Source organism: Austrofundulus limnaeus, unplaced genomic scaffold (assembly GCF_001266775.1).
Source record: "Austrofundulus limnaeus strain Quisiro unplaced genomic scaffold, Austrofundulus_limnaeus-1.0 Scaffold89, whole genome shotgun sequence".
Lineage (NCBI taxonomy): Eukaryota > Metazoa > Chordata > Actinopteri > Cyprinodontiformes > Rivulidae > Austrofundulus > Austrofundulus limnaeus.
The window spans coordinates 703,034-718,573 of record NW_013952491.1 but is presented as its reverse complement, the minus strand read 5'-3'; the positions used below and the strand labels follow the sequence as shown (position 1 = coordinate 718,573).

At 38.5% G+C, this 15,540-nt stretch overlaps 1 protein-coding gene across 1 annotated transcript in view; it reads left to right on the top strand.

Annotated features, from left to right (window-relative positions):
- kiaa1549la (KIAA1549-like a) overlaps positions 1-15,540 on the top strand; it is a gene marked incomplete at its 5' end in the record, with an annotated part of 80,177 nt that overhangs the window by 48,163 nt on the left and 16,474 nt on the right. Inside the window, 4 exon segments of the mRNA XM_014012168.1 lie at positions 3,470-3,615; positions 11,313-11,437; positions 12,122-12,342; positions 15,032-15,164. Of these exon segments, the coding sequence (XP_013867622.1) occupies positions 3,470-3,615; positions 11,313-11,437; positions 12,122-12,342; positions 15,032-15,164 (625 nt within the window).

Sequence of the window (15,540 nt, the reverse complement as noted above, 5' to 3'; positions counted from 1 at the left end):
CACACACACACACACACACACACACACACACACACACACACACACACACACACACACACATTTACGTGGAACTCACGTTAGATTATTTTTCCTCCATCCCTCCGGCTTTTTGCTGTGAATCACACGACTTTTTACTGTGTCTCAGACAATTTCTGGCCATAGCTCTGACTGTGCTGCGAGTGTGTAACAGTTGTGTAAGTGTGTGTTCTTGCAATCAGTGGTTCACGCCACCTGTAGACATGCCGGTCACGTTGTGTGGCTGCTGCAACAGCCCCGAGGTGTCTGTCTCTCTCTCTCTGTGTGTGTTTGTATGTGTTACTACCTCCCGTATGAACCTTTGAACAGATGTGTGAGAACAAAAACAATAAATGTCATAAATACATCATTTCCAACGATGCTGCAAGATTTTCGTCCTCCATCTTATGAAGAGCTACGTGTCCGACTCTGTTCCATGTTGAGTCCACCTGTTGTTGTCCACTTTGTCCTTCCAGAAACACAAAATAAAGTTTTATTTTACTTAAACATATATTGTATAAACAGGAAACAAGCATTCTGTAATGAACCTACATCCCCTTTTATCTAATGATAAATGTGTCGTTTTCATGACTCATCTCTGTCTAATTGAAAGGAATGTGGGATTGCAGACAGTTTAATTGAAATTATTGCACAGGTCCCACTAACATCAGGAAACTGTTGTTTGATAAATGTGGATGGATTTACTTCAGCAGCAGCGTGTCTGTTTCAGAGCCGCTGCAATTTGTCGTGGCAAAGACAAGGGGCCGATATTTATTCAGGAAGAGGCATAAAGTCCTCCTCAAAGAGATAAGAAACGAGTAAAAAGAGAGTTACTTTGTATTCATTCAGCATCTCAGTCTGGATGTGTCTGTTAGAGGAGTGAGGTGAATTAAAAGACTCTGCAGGAGTTGGTGAGGAGCAGAGGATGTGAGATTGTTTCTCCTCATCTGTGCTCAGTGTTTATTGGATGTCCTTTATTGTCCTTTCCACTTCAGCCCCGTGCTGCGTTCAGTGTCCAGTTTGTTTCTGGATGGGGAGAAGTTCAAACTGTTCTTTGCACGCAGAGTTGTAAACTAAGTACAAATATTTTGTTACTGTACTTAAGCACGCTATGTGAGTATGGGATTGTGGGCCCGTTGTTACGAGCCATTCAGTCTCTGTACAAGCGGTGCGAGAGTTTGGTTTGCAGTGCCGGTGGTAAGTTGGACCCCTTCAGAGTGGGAGTTGGACTCCGCCAGGGCTGCCCGTTGTCACAGATTCTGTTCATTACATGGACAGAATTTGTCGGTGCAGCCAGGGGGCTGAGGGAGTCCAGTTCGGTGGTCTCAGGATTTCATCTCTGCTGTTTGCAGATGATGTGGTTCTGTTGGCGTCATTGCACCACGATCTTCAGCTCTCACTGGAGTGGTTCACAGTGGAAGTGGCTGAGATGAGGATCAGCTCCTCTAAATCTGAGTCCACGGTCCTCAGTCGGAGAAGGGTGGATTGCTCTGTCCGGGTTGGGATAAAGTTCTGCCTCAAGTGGAGGAGTTCAAGTATGTTAGGGTCTTGTTCACGAGTGAGGGAAGAATGGAGCGTGAAATTGATAGACAGATCGGTGCAACTTCTGCAGTTTTGCAGACTCTGTACTGGTCTGTTGTGGTGAAGAGCTGAGCTATAAGGCAAAGCTCTCTGTTGACCGATCAGTCTACATTCCTACCCTCACCTATGGTCACGAGCTTTGGGTAGTGACCGAAAGAACAAGATCTCGGATACTAGAGGTCGAAATGAGTTTCCTCAAAAGGGTGGCTGGGCTCTCCCTTAGAGCTATGGTGAGAAGCTCAGTCATCCAGGAGGGACTCAGAGTAGAGCCGCTGCTCCTCCACGTCSAGAGGAGCCAGTTGAGGTGGCTTGGGCATCTTGTAAGGATGTCTCCTGGACGCCTCCCGAGGGAGGTGCTTCAGGCATGTCCAACTGGGAGGAGACCCTGAGGAAGACCCAGGACACGCTGGAGAGACTATATGTCTCTCGGCTGGCCTGGGAACCCCTTGCAGTCCTCCCAGAAGAGCTGGAAGAGGTGGCTGGGGAAAGAGAGCTCTGGGCTTCCCGGCTCAAGCTGCTGATCCCCTGCGACCCAACTTTGGATAAAGCGGAAGATAATGGATGGATGGATGTACTTAAGTAGAATTTTTGGGGTATCTGTAATAGTAACTTGAGTAATTATTTTTCAGCCTACTTTTTCTTCTACTCCTTACAATTTCACACAGTTATCTGTACTTTCTACTCCTTACATTTTTGAAAAAGGCAAGAAGTAGAAAGTTGTTACTTTTATTTCATTTTTGCTTGTTTTCATTCCAGCTTCTAAAAAATAAATAATATCCATATAAACTGTGCCTCCTAGATAGAGTGAATTTAATTGTGGTTGAATGGGAAGTATAAATATATAAAATTCTGATACAGTATTAGTTTGTACACAAACAAACCATGTCACACTCCAGCAGGACACATATAAAATAAATGTCCTTACAGAAAATCTAAATGCTCATTTTAAATCAATACTTTTACTTTTAATAAGTACTGATACGACTTGGAGGCAGGGTGAACCCACTTGCAGGCAGGCAGACAGGCAAGAAAGTTTAACAAAAAATTTATTAAATAAATGGCCAGCTTGGAGGCAAAAACAGAAAACTAACCAAAATGCAGGAACAAGAATCCAACTGGAACATACAAACAATGATCTGACAATGACACAGAGACAAGACAGGGGTTAAATACACTGACAATAATTACTAAACAGAAAACACCTGAGGAGAAACATGAGGGTGACTCATCAGACAAATAAGGGGCAGCTGGGCAGACATGAGGAGGAAAACAGGAACATGACAGAAACTAAAAATAAAAACACTTAACACAGACAAAAATCATAACAAGTACAACAAATAACAAATACTTTAAGACTTTTACTCAAATAATATTCCTAAAAGAGACTTTAACTTTTACCAAAGTAGTTTTTTTGGTAAGATACTTGTACTTTTACTCAAGTATCACTTTGTGGTACTTTATGCACTGCATGTTTTTGCTTTGCAAATTGTGTCTCAAGCTGACAAAACATGTATTAAATAAGAAAAGATGTCTTCACACTGAAGCTTTGATGTTGTTATTTTTTTTTTACATGTTTTGAAGCAGTAAAAATGTGTTAGCTATTCCTGGATGCTTTTTGATCTGAATTGAAAAAAATAAAAGTGTTTTTCCATCTCAGCTCCAGGTGAATCATTTTCGAACATGCAACTCGAACTTATGTAGCTTGCAAAGCACTTATTTGTCATGTTTACCTATAATATTAGTTTCCAGCTGTCAATGAAGCACTTTGCCTGTCGTACCTGTGAAATGTGACTCGCTCTGTTTCCTCTGAAAGCCTCACTCAAACTCCCTTTCCTCGTCTTGTCTTGTCTTTCTGTTGCCATGGCCACTGCAGACGGTTGCCCAGCGAGGAGGACGGCTCCATGTCGAGTCACAGCTCAGGGAAGCTGAACACCAGCAAGAGCTCCTCGGCCCGGAGGACGGCCACGGGCAGCAGCGGCAAGAACGGCAAAGAGGAGCTGCACAAGAGGGGCGCAAACGGTGAGGGAGGGGGATCAACGAGGAGACATGGGGGGTGATGAGGTTAAAGGAGAGTAAAGATGGAAACACGATGAACTAAAGTAAAGACGAACATGTGTCCTTCGTTCATCAGAGGAGACGTGTTAGATTCTAACAACTTCTGTTTGGTTCGCCTCACTCCAGGAGGCACGTCTGAAAACAACTGCAGGGAGAAAAACACCAGAGGATGCTCCTCTAGCTTCATATCCAGTTATTTATTTTTACTCCACCCACAGAGGAAATGTCAAAAGGGAGTGGGGATAATATTTGAGTGTGCTGTCACTTCAGGAGTTATTCACTGTTATAATATTTAGACTTTTTGGTTTGTAAAATAGAAAAATGAAAGGTGACATCAAATTCTTATCCTAAAATAAACAGAAACCTCTCATAAGCTGTTTATAAATAAATATAAATAGATAAAGTTTATTCATTTAAAACAAAACATCATAAATTCAACATACAACAAAACACAAATCACAACTTAAATGAAAGGTAGCAGAAGAAGAATCTTGTGATTTCTTCCTCTTTTTCACAAATAGATAAATTCAAACAAAATAATCTTCAATTTACAAAAAAACGTAAATAATAATTTCATTAAAAAAACGAACAAAGCAAATTTTACATACAATAAATACAATATCAAAAATAAAATGCAAGGCAGCAGAAAGAAGGAAAAAATCCCACAGTATCTGCCCCCTTTTAGGAAGAAGATAAACAAATTAGCCATTGAGTAATAAACACAGAACAAAACAAAACAACAATCCTCCTCAAACAAAATTTATATGAGTACATATGATCCTTTTTCATATTTCTTCAACAAACCAATTCTAGTCATTCTCTTAAACATAAACATTGATCTGACATTTTTAACAGATGACGGTTGAGTAAATCAGCAATTACAAAATAACGTGTACTGTAAATGTAGCTTTTAACAGAGCTTTATAGTAACTAAGTACTTAAGTCATTTATTTTGAGGATTTGTAATTTTAGCAAACATTTTTTAATAATAAGAATAATGCATTAGTTTTATATAGCACTTTTCGAGACCCTCAAAGACGCTTTACAATTTTCATGCATCATTCATTCACACTCACATTCACACACTGATTTTAATCATTACTTTAACTTTTGTTTTGTTACATTGAAAACCTAAAAATTATACTTTCACTTCTTTACTTAAAAATTTAACGCCTGGTCAAAAAATTAAATACGTCGAACTCATCCTAAATTTTATTTATTTATTTATTTATTTATTTAATTGTGACAGTGCACATTTTGTAGAAGACAAAACAACACAAGATCTCAATATACAATATCAAGCAAAACTCATGTAAACACATGTTCAGACAAATGACATTACAACAATAAAATTAATCAAAATGAGTGCATGACTGGGAACTTTGAGACTACTTAAGGTGCTTTTTAAAAGTGCAGTAATTGGGACATTCCCTTATATTTGTTAGGAGACTGCTCCAAAAGTGACCTCCTCTGACTGACAGAACAGTTTGTCCAAAGTTTGTGTTTCTGCACTCTAAAAAATAAAGTGTTGATTTACTCAACCAAGTCATGTCAGCTGGTTCCACTAAACCTTGTAGAGTAAATATGAGACAATACACATATTATCTTTAATTTTCTTTTTAGTTTGGTTCAGTAAATTCAACAGTTTATTTCTTAGAGAGTGTACTTTCTGGATTTTTGTGAACAGTTTTATGACTTAAGTACTTTTCATATCAGTGAAATTTATTTTGACCAAAGTCATTTTCTGTTCAGGTATTTTTACTTAGTTATTCTTTTAAAGTACTTTATAGACCTCTGGCTTTTAATCACTTAATTCTCACTTCTATCAGAATGTTTATATACTGTATGTGACCCATGACACTGAAATGAGGATTAAGTCCAAAAGTGGGATGTGGACAAATAGGCAGATATTTAGTTTAGATTTAAATGTCTGCAAAAATTGCATTTTGTCAAAATATAATGCATTAATGCCTTATCAATGTATGGTTTGAATAAACTGTCTGAAATATAATCATAAAAAATTTTTTGAAGCATTTTTTTGAGCAGCAGCAACAAAAAAACTGATTTTGAGGAAAAACGCCTTAAATTTTTTAATTTTTCCCTGTGAGCTAGCAATGTTTTTGTTTCTTTCCAACTGGGAAATCCTAATATACAAATACTATTTGAGGTTTCCTCTTTATATTGACATCAAAAATGACTCAATAAATTTACATAAAATTAGGATTCAGACCAAACAATGTATTATCATAACCAACAAGACAAATGAAGTCATATCTCTGGATAAGCGTATGATATAAGAATGATCCAGGCATCAAAATGTAGCTTTTAAAGCCACAAATCTGAAAATGTAATGAGGTCATTTTGACCAAATTTGACTTAATCCTCATTTCGATATGACGGGTCACATATATTTTATACACAAACGACAGACCTGATGCAGCAGCTTAAAACTCCGACAGTACACGATGAAGTGAACCACAGCTGGTAGCAGGAAGTCCCCGATGAGAATGAGATTAGACTGGTTCTTCTGGTTTTTACTGGTGACACATCTGCAGCCAGGTGCTCTGCTCACCAGCAGGTTTTCAAACACGAGGCAGTTTGACGTGAAACAACAGCAAGTCACCGACGCAAACAATCCGATTACTGACGGTCGACCTCTTCGCAATCCGTTGGTAGTATTTGTGCTTCAGTTTCACCGTCACGTTGTCAACCTTTACTGTGACATTAAAAAAGAAAAAAGAAAAACCATGTGCACATCAGAAAGGACCACTTCATGCTGCTTCATCAGGACCACCAAAACCAAAGAAAAAGAAAAGTTTAATTTTCTGTTTATTGGAATGACTTTACTGGAATTGTCATATTTATAAAGAGAGGATTGTTTAATATCATTAAGCTTTAGAGCTCTGTCACATTATAATGTTTTAGACATTTTATGCCAATTTATGACAAGTTTAGATGTTTAATAAAAACTCTACTGTAATAATAATATGAATTTATTGCTGATATGAGTCAAATAGTAACGGTACAACAAATTTTCCTAAGTCTGCATAAGTTGTCTAAAACGATATAGTGTGACAGTTTCTAAACATTATTACTCATCTAGCACTTTGCGTTTACTTTCTTAGTGTTGAGATAAAACAGTGAGAATAAAAAGATAACTCTTGAGCTGCAGGTTTGGACTGTAGGCCGTCCGAGGGTTCAGGAGAAGAACCGGTTATCAGTGGTGGCAGATCATTTCACCGGAGCTGCAGGCTCAGAATTGACTGCATAAACACGACTCCCTGATCACCCTGCTCCCAGGCACTCTCATTCTAACACTGATTTTCAATCTCTTTTCCACCAGCAAACCAATTTTCACAGTAATTTGTGTAATTTATTGTGTTTCTACAAGCTAATTCACAAATACCAGGACTATGTGAGGGGGAGATGAGATGGGTTTTAGTTAGCCAGAGACGGACAGGAAAAGTGTTTTTTATGAAAATTAAATGAGCTAAAAGTTATGTTTTTTTTTGTAAATCTTAACTTTTTGTCCCTCTTTAAGAACCTTCTGGTCTGTTTGTACGAAAAAACTCATGAGTCACAGGTGTAATGGAAAAGTTTGAAAAGGGAATTATTTAGAAAATAATGAACATCTGTGCTGCTTTTACGTGGGTTGAATCACAAACTTTTAAGGATTTTATTTTATGGATAGCGTCCAGAGTGATAACTGTGCAGTGACACAGAAATATGTGACAACAGTTCTGGTTTATACTCACATCTTCAGCTGTTATTTTCCTCTCATGCACAGATTTATTATTTTTTTAGCGCTTGGTGCATTTGGCATGGACAACGGTCAGCTACTACCATGGCAGATTGGAGCTGAATATCTCTAAAACTGTCTGAGTGAAGCTAATTTTGTGTTTATTAAGTTTGTTTAACTGTGGTGGGCATCTTGAATGGGGTTGATTGGCAGGGGCAGAGCTGGACTTTTTTGCAAGATGTGGCACGGTGTGGCCACGGTCATTTTTTAGGGGGGCACATACAAACGAAGAAAAGCACCCAGAATTTGAAAATTCAAGATGGCCACCACAGTTATTAGACTTTATTTGATAAACACTTATTTTAACTGTAAAAAAAGACTGAAAAAATACTGTAGGTTGTTTATTTTTTATCGTTTTTAATCTAAAATTTTAAACATATTACACGGACTGAAAATTTTTATTTACACACAAAGCATTCTGTGTAAACGATGACGGTGATAGGTCATCGGTGCGAGGCTGTTAGCGAGCTATATCCACCCTGAAGGTTAATCTTGGACAATATCTGATGATCGACTCTTTTAAATGAAACCAGAGAGCGTTGACAGAGAGGAGAAGGTAGAAATGACTCAGCCTGGAACTGAAAATATGGATGGAGGACAACAGAGCTGCTTCATGGAAGAACAACCTCAGATTAGCCTGTTAGCTTTAGCGTTACCCCTAACACTTTATTGCCTGATAAATATTAGCTTGTATTAGCTAGCACTACAAACTAACAAGCTAAACCGAGGTCCTCCATCCATATTTTCAGTTCCAGGCTGAGTCATTTCTACCTTCTCCTCTCTGTCAACGCTCTCTGGTTTCATTTAAAAGAGTCGATCATCAAATATTGTCCAAGATTAACCTTCAGGGTGGATATAGCTCGCTAGCAGCCTCGCACCGTTGACCTGTCGACATCATCATTTACCCAGAATGCTTTGCGTGTAATTAAAATGGCTTAGTCCGTGTTGAAATATTTTTTTAAAAATTTACAAAACTAAACAGCCTACAGTATTTTTACAGTCTTTATTTTACAATTAAAATATGTTTGTCAAATAAAGTCTAATCGTGGATCACTTTAAGAAATATTAAGCTGAAATTTTGTGTAATCAAAGCTAAGAAATATTCACAAAACATGTTGAATGCTCGTCACAACCTATTATTCAGTCATTTTTAGACATTTAAAGCTGAAGATTAGTGTAGAAGTAGCTAAAAACAATCTTCAAATCAAAAACTCAAAGATAGCCGCCACAGCTAACTTTAAATGGGTAATATTCAGCCATTTTAAAACCTATTGAGATGTGAATTGTTGTGGAGTAGCTAATAATGATCCCATGTTAAACTAACTACTAATGCTAATGCTAATTCTACAAATTTGGTTATTTTTAAACACACACAGCTAAAAATTTCTATCTTCCAGTAGTTTCAGAGAACAATCTTTAGCGAATTCTAAGATCATCGCTCCGCCCACTTGTCAGTTATTTGGGGGTGGCACCTGGGGTGGCCAATCAGGTGTCATAAATGGCACTTGCCACCCTGGCCACCCCTCTGGCTCCGCCCCTGTTGACTGGTGATCTTTCAAGCAAGTCTTGTGTTTGTGATTTGTTGTGACAGTGGTGGAAATGCTTTCACGACAGCAGTCACTGCTGACAGTTCACGTTGTCCACACGTTTTGTCACAATGTTTCGATGTTTGCCACGCCCACGGCGTCGATGTAACAAACAACGTCCTCTGAGTCGCCGCTGCTGCTTAGTGAAGGCTGGTCGACGCAGACAGTTTTGGAGCAAAGTTATTATGATGTCAGTCTGTGAGTGAGTCAGAGATGAGCCAATCAACCCGCTCCATCTGCTGCTCCCTGCGACAACTTAAAATACCCCAGGAGCTGTCTGAGGCCCGCCACGCTCAGCTAATCAGGAGAAACACCAAACTGTGTTTTGTTAAATCCCACCTTTAGAATTAAAACTCAGCATGTCATCGATGAGCTTGTGTAATTTAGTAGTTTCCTTGGCAACAAGAGTATCCAAAGACCGAATGTGTTTTTGACTTTCTTTGCAGTGTCTGGCAATAAATCAAGGCCATAAATGCATGTAAACAAGGAGGCACAGCTGTGGACAAACATCCTGTTAATGGATAAAACTGGAACAGACACACTCCACTCATGAAGTCCTTTCATTTATTCGATGTGGAAAACATGAATTTAATGTCTCACTGTAGAGAATTTGGGGAAACGATTGTTCCAGTAAAGAGGTTTTTGTTTGCCCTGAAGCTTTCTTTTCTTCTAAACTTCATACTAAATAAAAAGGATTGCATATTTAGGAATACATTGTAAGATTTAACTTCCAGCTACTACAGAGCAACTCCTAAGCTTTCATGGATGTGCAGCTTTAAACAGTGGTGCAGTGGAAACATTTTGTTTACTGTTAGAATGAGAGAAGAGTCATTTCTCTCTCTGTTTATTCATTTTTTTTCTTGGACACTCAATCTAGTTTTCCACAAGATATTATGTGGAAAGATATATTTTTGTTCTTCCTCAGTTGGAGAAGCAACAATAATTGCAGTAGTAACGGATTACAGAGATTGTTGCTTTCTAAACCTCAGCAGCTGCGCTTTTAATTCCTCAACAGCTCACTTGCAATGCTAACTGAGATCATCTACACACAATGTTTGTTGTATTTAGCCTTTATTTATCCAGGTAAACTGTTTGAGAACCACTTCTCATTTACAAACAAGAAATGGCATGTACATTTTCTCTGTAGCAGCTTACTTTTAGCGATCAGGATGTTTTTACTTGTTTTGTGAGCTGTTATGGTTAAAATGAACAACATGAACATAATTTTATAGGCTGCAAATTTAAAAATTATCTAAGAGTGGGACAGGAAAAGATAAAGGGGTCAACACTTCAGCACGTTTGCCATAAACATAGAACAACTTAACTATTTAAATAGGAATCTGAACTTGAAGTGGCTTGTTACATTTTCGCATCATTATGGAAGCTTTTCATTGTTTTTTTTTTTTTTTTTTTTTTTTTTTGTCTGACACTTCACTGTAAACATATTTTAGGATAAACTTGATGAGTTAGAAGTTATTTTCGTGGCAGACAACATTATGTGAAACTGGGAGATGTTCACAGTGTGTGGACGTAGCTTGAGGCATTCCGCAGGGGTCAGTTTTGGGTCCTAATTTTTTTTTCAAATGTATAAAATATCTGGTATAAAAACCATATAAATTTTAAATATATGGATATTAAATTTTTTAATAGTTGTTGGATGCATTATTTTGGAATAAATTAAGAATAATTTTCTTTTTGAATAAAAAGTGAGAAGTTATGTTGGAGTTAGAAATGGAAAAGATTAGGTATACAGTGCGTGGACAACAAGATAAAACCTGGTCACAGTTAATTATGTTGGAGATACATCCGTTATTTGACTCCAGTTTTCTTATGTGCAGACTGTGATGATTGGATATTTTTGTTTTTCATCGTTTAACCGTATCAGTATCATGGGACTATAACCATACAACATATGGTAGGGATTTGAGTTTTTGGTTGTATTTATTTTTAATTTGTTAAGTTTTGTCTTGCTCCCGAGTTAATTTGTGTACTTATATTTGTGTTTTGTTTATTTTGTGCCACCTGGATGGGGGAGGAGAAGATATTTTTTTAGGAAAAAAAAACACTGTATGAGTTTAAGTCTACCGTAAAACTAAAAATGTTAATAAACGTATATAAATTTAAAAGAGTGATGAGAATAAGGTCGCAGGAGAAGGGCGTGTGAGGGTATGAATATTTTATATTTTTAGTGTTTCAGGTATTTTCTCACAGCTTCATGTGATAACAACCTCAGATGTAATGTAATAAATAATGTTCTGTATCTAATTTCCTCCCAGACCTGTTTGAAGACCACTCCAGCTCCCTGCGTCTCATTACCATCAAACCCATGACGGCCCAGCCCACCTACTCGTACCCCTCTTCCTCCTCGCACAGCCAGGACTCTGTCATCGTCAACGGGGAGGTGAGTTTGCACTTTGTGTGCACACAATCCACACACTTTGTCACGCTCAGCTGTGAGGTGAGCACACTGTGATGACAGTTATACAGAGCAGCAGAAAACTGAGACATAATTCGCTGAAACAGCATCGGTACATTAGTGTTTACATGGTCAGTAATGTGGCATCACACTAAGCTGAAAATGCATTTAAATGGAACAAAGAAGGTGTTTTATCTGACATTAGTCTCCCTCAGTCATCTGTTGTTCCCACCTCCTGAGCTGCAGCATCACATCTCCCTCTGGGACACGTTGTACCGTTACTGAATTTAGCTGGTGTTGCTACAAACACTTTACTTCTCCGGTCTCTCACCCTGTTTTTGTCACATCTCACGCTCGCTATATCTCAACCTCTCTGCGCTTCTGTGTCTGAAGCAGCCACACAGGCAGATGATAAATTATTCCTCAGTCTATAATACCAGAGCCCCACCCCCACGCCCTCAGGCCCTCTTCAGGTTTTCCAATTTATCTGCTGCCGTTTATTGGTGCCCTGCTCTGAAGTAAAAATGGTTAGGGTGAAACGTTCTCTGATTATTCAAAAAGCAGGAAAAAGCTAACAAAAGAAGGTTTGAAAATATCAATTTTTATAAAGTTGTGTCGCTTCAAACAACCTGTTTGTGCAAAATTGAATTCCATACTTGTGTTTTTCAGGCGAATCACGTAGGTCTGAAGCAGAAGTCGGACATCGAGCACTACAGGAACAAACTGCGTCAGAAGGCCAGAAGGAAAGGCTACGGAGAGTTCTCCCTCTCCGAGAGTCTCAACCACGGTTACGGTCACAGAGACAACCGGCACGGTCGGCACGACAACGGGCTCAAACAGCCAATGACTGCCGAGGAGAAGAGGGCATCGTTTGCAGGATGTCACAAGAGGTGAGGAGTTCCTTGTCTTAACCTCCCATCCTGAGTGAGAGGGGACAGTAGGATGGAAAAACTCCCCTTTAAAGGGATCCACGTTTAGTTGTAACTTTATTTGATAAACATACATTTTAACTGTAAAATATAGTCTGTAAAAATACTGTAGACTTTTAATTTTGTAAATTTTTAAGAAATATATTACACACAAAGTGAGCCATTTTATTTACAGGCAAAGTATACTGGGTAAATGATGACGTCGACAGATCCTTGGTGTGAGGCTGTTAGCGAGCTATATCCACCCTGAAGGTTAATCTTGGACAATATCTGATGATCGACTCTTTTAAATTAAACCAGAGAGCGTTGACAGAGAGGAGAAGGTAGAAATGACTCAGCCTGTATCTGAAAATATGGATGGAGGACAACAGAGCTTCTTCATGGAATAAGAACCTCAGCTTAGCCTTTTAGCTTTAGCACCTATATTGCCTTATATGTATTAGCTTGGCGCTAGCGCAACAAGCAAACAAGCTAAACTGAGATCAGATCCCGGACGAGCCCCCATAAATATGTTACTGCCCAAAAAACAGAAGGGTCACAACATATCTAGAGAGGACATAGAAACAAAATTCGGGTTCAAACATTTTGGTTTTATTAATTTGTCTGACCTTTTTGTCCTTCCTGGAACCATGCTGGAAAAAAAAAGGAACCAAAACCTAGCTGCAAAAGAAGGAAAAAAAGAACATGATCCTTTTTCTACCTGTGCCCAAACTAACTAAAACAAAATATAAAGTTCAAACAAAAGACGGACCTGGTGAACCAGCTAAACAAACTAGAGGTGTGGCAGTGGGCCAACCCTATACAGGGCCATCGAAGCCACAGCCACACCAACTAAACTAACAAAAAAAAACATCATAAAAATAAGAAAGACATACTCACTAAAAGAATTTGACTGCTCAGCTGAAAGCTCAGTCCATGTAATAAATAAAAAAAAAGTTAAAAAATTATGAAAACTACAGCCTACAGTATTTTCAGAGTCTTTATTTTAGAGTTAAAATAAATGTTTATCAAATAAAGTCTAATGTTACAACTAATGGTGGATCCCTTTAACAAACGTCGGGATGAGCGGCTGTCTGCCACAACCGGCTGAGGTTTGAGACTGACACAGGAATTCATGTGTAGGGTAAAATGTGTAAATGGGCAGAAAACAACAAAAAACACAACGTAACAATAAAAATAATGGCTTTCAAAAGAAAAGATTTGACCAAAATTATGAGACAAATGATAAAAACAAAACCACATAAATAGTTTCCTCCTATTATTAACAGTTTCACATTTAAAAAAATGACAAATCAGTAATAACATTTACAGGATGAAAAGGCCATAAAAACTAAATCAAACCCGTTTCTTCAACAGTTAAACACCATGTAAAACAAGAAGCCAGTTGTTTAAAAAAAGACCTTGAAAATATTAATTAAATTTCTCCTTTTTTTCTCTCATTTCTTTTTAATTTAACTTCCGAGGCAGTAAGCCATTAAACCAAGTGTTTTACAGCTGCATGAGATTGTTAGGCAGGATGAATCTTATTTCTATAAAACTGATGTCTTAATTACTGCGTTCGTGATTGATGTGTTGCAATATTCAGATCAAACTCCATTTTTCTGCCAAATATAATAAAGAACTCAGCGTACACTTGTAGCTGTGCATCCCAGTTGCTAAGCAACTCATGGGAAGGGGTGAGATTCGGTCCGTGCTTTAATATTTTACAGTTCACACGAATGACAGCCTGTTTGGTTTCACTTTATCACTGACTTTAGGATCACGTTCAGTCTGCAAACTGTCCCTGAAAGGATTACTCACTGAAGTGTCACCAAATACACTCATCATATCTGTAAATCTCCTTTGTTTACAGCCTCATGTAAACTGCAGAACCCTAATTTTATTTCCTCCTATTTGACGCTTTGAATAAAACTGATCTTTGTCAGACTTATCCTGTGTTCTGACATCTGAAAGGTCACCAGACTGGGTTTTGGATACAAAATTTCCCAATGGAAATATAAAAAAACAACATATTTTACAACATTTAGTTTAAATGATGTTTGATTCAACACTGAGACAAAGGTTCAGTGTTGCTTCATCTTAAGCGACACTCCAGAGGGTTAGGCTGAACCAGTAAAATATCCTGATTGGTCCAGTCAAAGCCCAGACCTCAGTCCAGCTGAGAATCTCTGGTTTGATGTCAAAATTGTTGGATAAAGCAGCATAATTGGTCATGAAGAATAAAGAACAATTTCCCCCAAAGTTCCTCTAAAGTTCACTTTTTTTTTTATTTGGACTTGTTAAAAAAACAGCTAACGTGTGTCAAACTCAAGGCCCAGTCAACAAATGTGGCCCACCACAGCATTTTATGTGGCCCGCAAGAGCTTCAAACATGAATTGTCCAAAAATAAGCTGGTTTTAAGCGAGCATTGACCATAAACTGCATTTAATTTATTTCACACTCAATCAGTCGAATGTGTCGTACTTTTCAATGTTAGAGGATGTGTTAAAATGCTGTTTCTAGGCAGGAAATACCAGGTAGAGCCCAGTTATTGTTTGTTAGCGGGGCTTTAGCTGTAGCAGCGAGACAAATAACACAACGTTTAAATCGAATTTTAACACGAAACGAAGTTAATTACAACAGGCACTGAGGTACATTTCTGGACACCAGGTACTCCCACCCACGAGAGCCCACCTACTGGAGCCGGCAGTCTCTGAGCAGCCCCAGCCCAGTGGAGACGGAGATGGACCTGCTGGTGCTCAGGGAGAGATCCAGGAGGGGCATCCGCAACAACGGCTATGATGTGAGTACCCAGACCGGTGGGGTCAGAAGCTAGGATTGTAGAGCAAAAACTAAATTTAAATGGTGGGGGGGTGTGGGGGTGGGGGGATTATGTAAAATAGACGTTTTTTAGATTTATATCATTTTATAATGTCATTCCCTCATCAAAAACATACCCAGAGTGTTGCATTGACTCATTTATACACGTTGCCTAAGCACTTGCTGGTACAAAGCACCGCCTATTTACACAAAGCTCCTCCCTGGAGCTCAGTCTCTTGCCAAGCTCCCTCCCCACGGAGCACCCCTCCCCCAAAGCATTGTCGAAGTGCGAATGTCCAAAACAGGAGATTCTTCAGGAGACAGAGGCCAATTTAAAGGTATTTAGAAAGGCTATGATG